General features: G+C 36.0%; 1 protein-coding gene across 1 annotated transcript; it reads left to right on the top strand.

The window, feature by feature from the left end:
• Positions 1–5,839, top strand: LOC135103461 (calcipressin-2-like). The gene is made up of 4 exons (XM_064009790.1): positions 1–353; positions 3,059–3,232; positions 3,677–3,851; positions 4,327–5,839. The coding sequence occupies exons 1-4, from the start codon at positions 120–122 to the stop codon at positions 4,461–4,463; spliced, it is 720 nt and encodes a 239-aa protein (XP_063865860.1). The 5' UTR covers positions 1–119; the 3' UTR covers positions 4,464–5,839.
• The last annotated feature ends 1,973 nt before the right edge of the window (positions 5,840–7,812 follow it).

Raw genomic sequence — 7,812 nt, 5'->3', positions numbered from 1 at the left:
TATTTGTTTTGCAATGGGAGGCTGGAGGTGGGGCTGGAGGTGACTGTCTTCCTGCTGCTGGTACTCTCGAAGGTGGCACATCCAGTGATAGTGGCCGGGAACAGTGTGGGAACAGAGACATGCTGATCGAGGAGCTACATAAGAGTTCTAGAGGCGAGGAGGGCGAGGCGGGGGGAGGCTACGAGAATGGTGGAGGTGGCGTGGAGGAAGGCGCTGGTGGACACGACCCAGGCTTGCAGGGAGGCGCCGGAGGTGAGAGTGTGGATGGGGACCCTGACACCTCCAGTGAGCCGCCCACCTCTATCATCGTCACCAACCTCACACTGGAAACCTTCGAGCACCAAGTGGAACGCGTGAGTTGATGGACTTGGCAAGGGTTGGGGAAGGCTGATCTTGCGAGGCTGTCATTGCAGAACACATTGGCTTTTGTGTGTTGAGATGGTAGTTGACCAGTGAGTGTTAGGTGTGAATGTAACAAAATTGGAGGTAAACCATCAGACAAATTGATGAATATTCGGGTAAATTTGCAGTTTCAACCAATAATCCTCGACCTCCCTAACCTACTGGACCCCCCGATAAGGTAAACCAACATAACTTAACATTTTGTGACCTAATCGGGTGGGGGGAAAGCCCTCCCATATGATAAACTAACCTAACCTAACATTTTGTAACCTACCTGGACCCTCCCAAAGCTAAACTAATTATTAATTTTCAACAGGTTAAATGGGGCTAGAAATGCTTCAAACAGTGAGATGTAGACCTTACGAAGGACCGTAGTTATGTATGGTATATTGGTTGAAACAGCAATAAAACCAATATTTTTCAATACATCTTTACATTGTGAATAGTTGCCATGAAGGTGAGGTGAAGGTTTTCCTGAGCTACTTGACAGCTACACTTTCGTCTGGCACCAGTTTTTCATTATTTTTTATAGGTACATCTTACCAACAGCAGCTCCTTATGTATTCTATTGCCACTCCTCTCCAGGACAAGCAAGCTTGGGAACCAGGTGGGGACAAGTTTTAAGGGTGGGGGGTGTCCAGGAGGGGGCAAAGCCCCCTTGACACCCCTTCAGGACACTAACCTAACCTCAACCTGTATTGAGTTTGTATAATCAAGAAGACATGTATCAGAAATAAAGCATAATTTTGCTACCAAAGCTGTTAATATGTATACAAAGATTTACAAATCTGTCATGCATCCTGATCTGCTGACCCTGAGACCATTATGGCTGGCCAGAGGATCTGTTCTGTGTACTTGAGTAGCATCCTTGTAAACAGTAGTGATAGGAATGCTCCCCAGCTCATGGGTTGATCAATTACATGGGAGTGAGATTATCTCTTGGATGAGAAAATATTTAATGGCTGCTTCAGGAAAATATGAGTTATTTTTGTCGCAATAAGAGATTTGCTTGTTTTGGTGCATTCTGTTAACTTTGAGAACTACGTAACCAGTGCTACTGATTACATGACTGAAGTACCATATTTGTTTGTTCTGATGCTTGCAAAAGTGTATGAATGATAGTCTTGTTATTTTCCAGATAAGGAGACTATATATGTATACTGATTTAGATTATAACTGCTGTCCAACATACTTCTGTGTGTCTTATAGCTAACTCTAAAAGTTCTCCTTTTCACTGTCATGTTTCACTAACCAATTTAATATGAAAAATAATTTGAAATGACTAAAACAGGATAGTATAGAGAGAAGGAAAAATAACAGATCAGAGGAAGGTGAGGGATGGGAATAGAGATGAAGAAAGGGAAGCAGTTGTAGAGAGAGATGAACAAAAGATGCTTGCTCCTAGATGAAAACAGATAAATAGGATTGAAAGGACTGTAAGCAAGTGAATGAGGGAACAGAAGAGTATAGAAATAAGGTGAAAAGAAGATGGGACAACAAGGGAGGGGGATGATAGGAGTTGGAGATGGAAGGTAGGAAAATAGTTCAGTGGGAGTAGGAGAAACATTTCTCCTTAGTAATGTTTCGTTTTCTGATCATTTACCAACACAAGTATGTATATCCAAGGAGGATGATTGCTTATCACTATCACTGTTTTGATAACACAACACAAACATCATACTGGGTGTGTGTGTGTGTGTGTGTGTGTGTGTGTCTGTAAGCTTGTATGTTTTCAGTATTTTCTTTCATTTAATGTATGAGTAGGTCAGATGATTTTTCTTTCTTATGTCTGTTAAATACTTATTCTTAACATCCCTGTTTTGCATTCTTTAGTGTATGCATTAAGTATTAAGCTTCTGGTTATGATGAATCTTATAACTAATTAGGAAAGATCTGTCTTCCACTTACCTTCCTCTTCCTGCATCCTTCTCTCTCTCTCTCTCTCTCTCTCTCTCTCTCTCTCTCTCTCTCTCTCTCTCTCTCTCTCTCTCTCTCTCTCTCTCTCTCTCTCTCTCTCTCTCTCTCTCTCTCTCTCTCTCTCTCTCTCTCTCTCTCTCTCTCTCTCTCTCTCTCTCTCTCTCTCTCTAGGTTGGGGGAACTTGTGCGGATGATCATTTTAGAATCTTTCTTGGACTCCTCCTATAAGCTTTGCAAAGTAAAACATTCTTATGACATCTCATTCCCATCAGAAATTTGAACCTAGAATATATCTATTTATCAGGCTTGATAAAGAGAAGCAGGGCACATGGAGATGGAGCAGCAGCACTAGCGTTATCATGAAGTAGGACACAGGTGCTTACCTCCTCCTAGATTACACACTGGCCAAAAGTTAATCTTGTGTAACTTAATAGAACATTTTCTGTATTAAGTGTATATATAGAGTTTTATACAAATGGAAACCTAAAAGGAGACTAAAATTTTCATATATGAAATGTATATTTTATGTTTATTATTATCAGATATTTGGTTTGTTTCTTAGTAAATGCTCTATTAATTATCTTTAAAAAATGACATAACACAGTTATCATAACATTACCCTGTTCTAGTTGTGTTGAAAAGAACTTAATGTAAAGTGTTAGACAAAAATTCACCAAGTACAAATAATTTCCTCAGACCTTTGCCCACACCTGTTACTTATGATGGATATTTGTTTCAGGAGAAGTTTGAGTCTCTCTTCCATGAAATTGATGAAATGGTGAATTTCCAATACTTCAAGAGCTTCAGAAGAGTTCGGGTTAACTTTGCCACAGCTGAGCAAGCTACCAGGGGTCGAGAGAAAGTTCACATGACTGAATTCAATGGTGAGACCATCAAGAGTTACTTTACTCAGGTAAGAAAGGTTATATATGTACCTTTTATAATTATCTTACTAATTATCTTCTAACAAAAATAGATAAAATAGTTGGCAAGCAGAAACTTCCACACATTGTGTGCACAATCTGAATTGGTGGCAACCTCTGAAGAATTTAATAAGTGTCTGTTTCCCTTCTGGTACCAATCCTTGAATAACCTAGTCTGTGAATATTGAACCTGCAAATCTGACTGCATTCATATTATGATGAAGTGTACAAGTACATGTTGAGCCTCACAGGGTAGTGTATCGTGCATTATGCTAGTTAGTTAACTAGGTTATAGATTATAAAACATAATATAAATAAAAATTCAGCTTTGATATGTGCTGCTATGTATGTGTTCCAGAACTTTGTAGCTTTCTAATTTAGTAAAACTCTGCCAATGTATATCAGAATTTTATTCAAATAATCTTGTTTCATAGCCCATCATCTTGGGAAGCAGCCGAGGGGGAGACCCACACTTGCAGCCACCAGCACCAGAAAAGCAGTTCCTCATCTCACCGCCAGCTTCACCCCCTGTGGGCTGGGAGCCTGCTCCAGAGGCAGAACCTGTTGTCAACTATGACCTTATCTCGGCTGTAGCAAACCTTGCCCCAGGTTAGCCCATAAGAGAAATTTGATTAAGGTTTAGTCAGTCACTGTAGTTTTGTGTGAAATTGATGCTCCTGCTGGTATTATTAGATTATTATATTATAAAATTGTTTCACCTGTGTAAGTTTAGTACTGATACCGTTAAAATATAATTTTTCTTTCATAAGAAACTAGCTTTGTATTTTGTTTAAAGCATCCAATATAAGGTTATATAATATAAACTGAATAAAATGGCTGTATGTTAATCTCATAAATGACAAGGATATGCTCTTAAAAATACCATAGTTGATGAATTCATATTTTACGAAGTTAACTTCATTTTGGGGGAAATATTTTTAGAGGAATTTTGAAAAATGCAGAAATAGTTTCACAGGAATTCTGACCAAAGCTGAGTTGAGCAATAGAATGCAATTATTGTTACATGAAGATGGAACTGAAAGTATTTTTAGATTTTTTTATTTAATATATTGATTTCTTTCAGGTGAAGCTCATGAGCTGCATCCACCCATTGAAGATAAGCCTGGCATCATTGTGCATGTGTGTGAGGAGTGCCAGATATGTGATCATCAAGGGGGAGCAAGACCCAGAATTACCCAGACTCGCAGACCACCCACTTAATGCATCATTCAGTTTAACCCTATAGCTAATAGTTTTTGTGGGGTAGGTGGGCTCTATACAATTTACTGGGAGGCTGGTGTGAGGACGCCTTAAGGGTTTCCAGACCTAGGACACCTGACAATCCTCCATGTGGTAGCTCAGGGCTAGAGTCTACCAAAACATTGTCTCTTGAGCTTGCTAAAATGGGGAAAGTCCTGCAAACTTTACTCAGAGGCCTATTTTCTCACTAAAGAAGTAATATATGTTTAGTAGCATATGTCGATTGTTCACTACCCAAATGGTAGTTAGTAAGAAGCTGATAGTCCTCATACTCTATTTATGCAGTGTGTAGGTGTATAATTCAAGCCAACTATCTAATAATACCAGTGCCTCCACCATCTCCCACTTGGCAAAACAATGCTGATTATAGCAGTGGAGCTTCCTAAGTTCCTTAAAATGCCCATAATATTCAATGCTGATAAATTTGTAGAGTACTTGGATGTATATATGTATGTAAGAGTGTTATGAATGTGTGTGTGTGTATATGCATTGTATATATTTATGTAAAGTTATAAATTTGTAGCCAGAGAAACCAAAAAAGGAAGTAGCCTGCAACATAAACGGATGTATTTGCTCTACATAGTATTCAAGCATAAGTAGTATTGCTGTCATCTGAATTTGTGTTTAAATCTTTGATGGTATGTTTGCTTTCCATTTTTATTGCTTTGTGCAAGTAGCTATTAAATTTGTAGCAATCCACATTTGATTATGCAAATTGAATTCCAAACTTGGGAAGCTCCATCGAATGCTTGAGGTGTATTTCAGTTGTGTATGTTACAATGAAATGTGGTTTCCATATTTTGAAAATAGTATATAGGTTTGTAATTTAAGCTTACTTTACAGTCAGTGCAATACAGATACATATAAAAGTGTACAGTCTAACATATTTTTCTGTAAAGTCTATGTGACTATGCCAATACTAGTCGTTAGTTTTAACACAATGTATGTGGAACATGGGTCATGATAGATGTCATGCTGGGCTCCTTATTGTTGTGTTGATGGCACTATCCTAACCCCATAGCACTGGTGGGTCATCCATTACATGTACACATATTGAACTTTCCTTTTCATTTGCACTTCTGCACATTTAAGTTTTTTTTTTTCCAAGTTTAGAGAAATCCCCTTCTGTGTATTTTATTGATATAATGGAACAAGACTTGGAATAATATATGAAATCTATTTCTATCTAGTATATGTTCCAAGTAATACAAAATAAATATGAGAATTGTCCAAACTGAATTTATGGAATATAGTTGAAGCTTTGATTTTATAGATCTAATTAAATTACAAAACGAAAGCTGTATCAGAAGTTTATTGTAAAATTATTACCTTCATGATGGGATAGATTGTACAACAAAAAGGACCCACTTCAGTAATTTTGATTTCTCAGTCATCATCAGCCATGACTTTAGGGAGCTGCTATAGCCAGAACTGGTCACTGCAAAAAAAAAAAAAAAAATTCACTTCCATAGCCACAAATTTGCATACCTCTTGTAGTATTGTAGTTCCATTAATGCAAATAATTTGAATTCCTTTAGTACCACAGCATCAGTCATTTGGCCCTGGATACCATCAGAAGAGTTTATTAAGTTGAGGATGATAAAGTTCATAACCAAGTGATTAAAAATCATCCCTTATTTCTCTTCAACTCGTTATTTGTGTGTTTATTTACTCAATTTCGATTAACAGTAAGTGACTATGAAGTTTAGACATTGTCTATAGTAATGAATTAGATATACAAAATTATATTATAGTAAAAAAATTTATTTTAGGATAATAATAGCATGACTGGTGTCAAGTTATAAATTGAAACTAAGGAGCAACAGTAGTGTTATGATACTGAATTAATCAGGCATGACCCTTATTGATTTGGTATTTCATTTTCAACATGGATTCATTAATGAAGGAAATAGTAAGAATTGCTAACTTAGATTTTGCATGTTGTTATATTTATCAGTATGAGAGAAGCAGCACATCTTTTTAGTTTTTCTGACTTAGTGAAGTAAATATAACTTATCACTTCGACATAGGATTCATAGAGTTTGATAATATATATGTTTCCAACATGGTCAGCACTTTGGTGAATTAAAGTAGCTAGAAATTTCAGCAAGTTTGTCTTCTGCTCTCTGCACATCCACTTAATATGTACTTAATCACAGTTACTAAAGAAAGCTTGTTTTGAGAATGCTTATAATTAAATGTAATTTTGTCTGACTACTTAAATATCTTAAATGAAGAATGTTTTTACATCATTACAAATCATAATGCATTTCATGTTCCTTGTTTTTTTTTTTTTTTTTTTTTTTTTTTTTTTTTTTTTTTTTTTTTTTTTTCCAGCTTAAACTTAACCTTTTTCTTCCTGACACAAAAAAAACAAAGCAGGGATAATTTCTCATAAAGGGAAACTAATAGGAAAACATGACAAGTGTGATGCCTTTTATTCTTTATCATAGATTTTGGACAAAATACTGTATTAGTCTCAGTGAATTTTTGTCAGTAATAATGCAGCTAGTAGTTCTGTTGCATTAATCATACTAAGAGGACTAGTTAACTTTCAGATTGGGATTTTGAAGATATTTTGTATTTTTTTCATTGTTTTATTGCCTGGCAACATGTCAAGTAGATTTCCATTTTTAATTATATAATTACACCAGTTAAAACAATAGAAAGCTCTAATAAGTCATCCAAGTTATGTGCTGAAGTCAGATTCCTTAGGTTTCTGCACCTTTTCTGTTCAGCTTCAGTGAAAAGCTGAATATAATCATAAGGACAATATTACTACATAGCTGTCATGTCACCCAGTTATTTATAAGAATCGTATATTAATGTTTCTTTGATATTAACATTTTATTTGCAAATCAATTGGTGCAGAATGTTGAGTTCAGATTTTTGTGGAATGTTTTTTGTTATAATTACTCTACACATAAGCAGAATATGAAGATTCTCATGTGATGACACTTTTTTAACATTGATGAGCAATTTCTTCCAATAATGTATCTTTCATTAACAGGACAGTGGTGGTCCTCAAAACTTTTATTTAGTTTTCAAGCACTTGCATCAGTTTAGTTGTGAATAAGAAATGACTTGCCTAACTGGTGATAACTATGTAAAGATTATGATTTATTAATATGTATAATGCTACTCTTTAATTTCTTATACAGGCTAATGGAGAATTTTGGTTTGTTATTATATTATTCCTGACAACAGACCTGTGGAGAGTTTTGAACTCTAAAAAGCATGTAATCTGTTGTGTTCAGTACTGTTAAGGAACAATATGAGTTAGTTACAAGAGAATAAAATGGAGCACATA

This window comes from Scylla paramamosain, chromosome 9, assembly GCF_035594125.1.
Source record: "Scylla paramamosain isolate STU-SP2022 chromosome 9, ASM3559412v1, whole genome shotgun sequence".
Classification (NCBI taxonomy): domain Eukaryota; kingdom Metazoa; phylum Arthropoda; class Malacostraca; order Decapoda; family Portunidae; genus Scylla; species Scylla paramamosain.
Note: the sequence above shows the minus strand (reverse complement) of the source record. Positions and strands in the feature narration are given on the sequence as shown.

Coding starts and splice junctions, on each gene's coding strand:
- LOC135103461 (XM_064009790.1), top strand. CDS start 120: ATGCTGATCGAGGAGCTACATAAGAGTTCTAGAGGCGAGGAGGGCGAG. Junction 3,233..3,676: donor TCAAGAGTTACTTTACTCAG/GTAAGAAAGGTT, acceptor CTTGTTTCATAG/CCCATCATCTTGGGAAGCAG. Junction 3,852..4,326: donor TGTAGCAAACCTTGCCCCAG/GTTAGCCCATAA, acceptor GATTTCTTTCAG/GTGAAGCTCATGAGCTGCAT.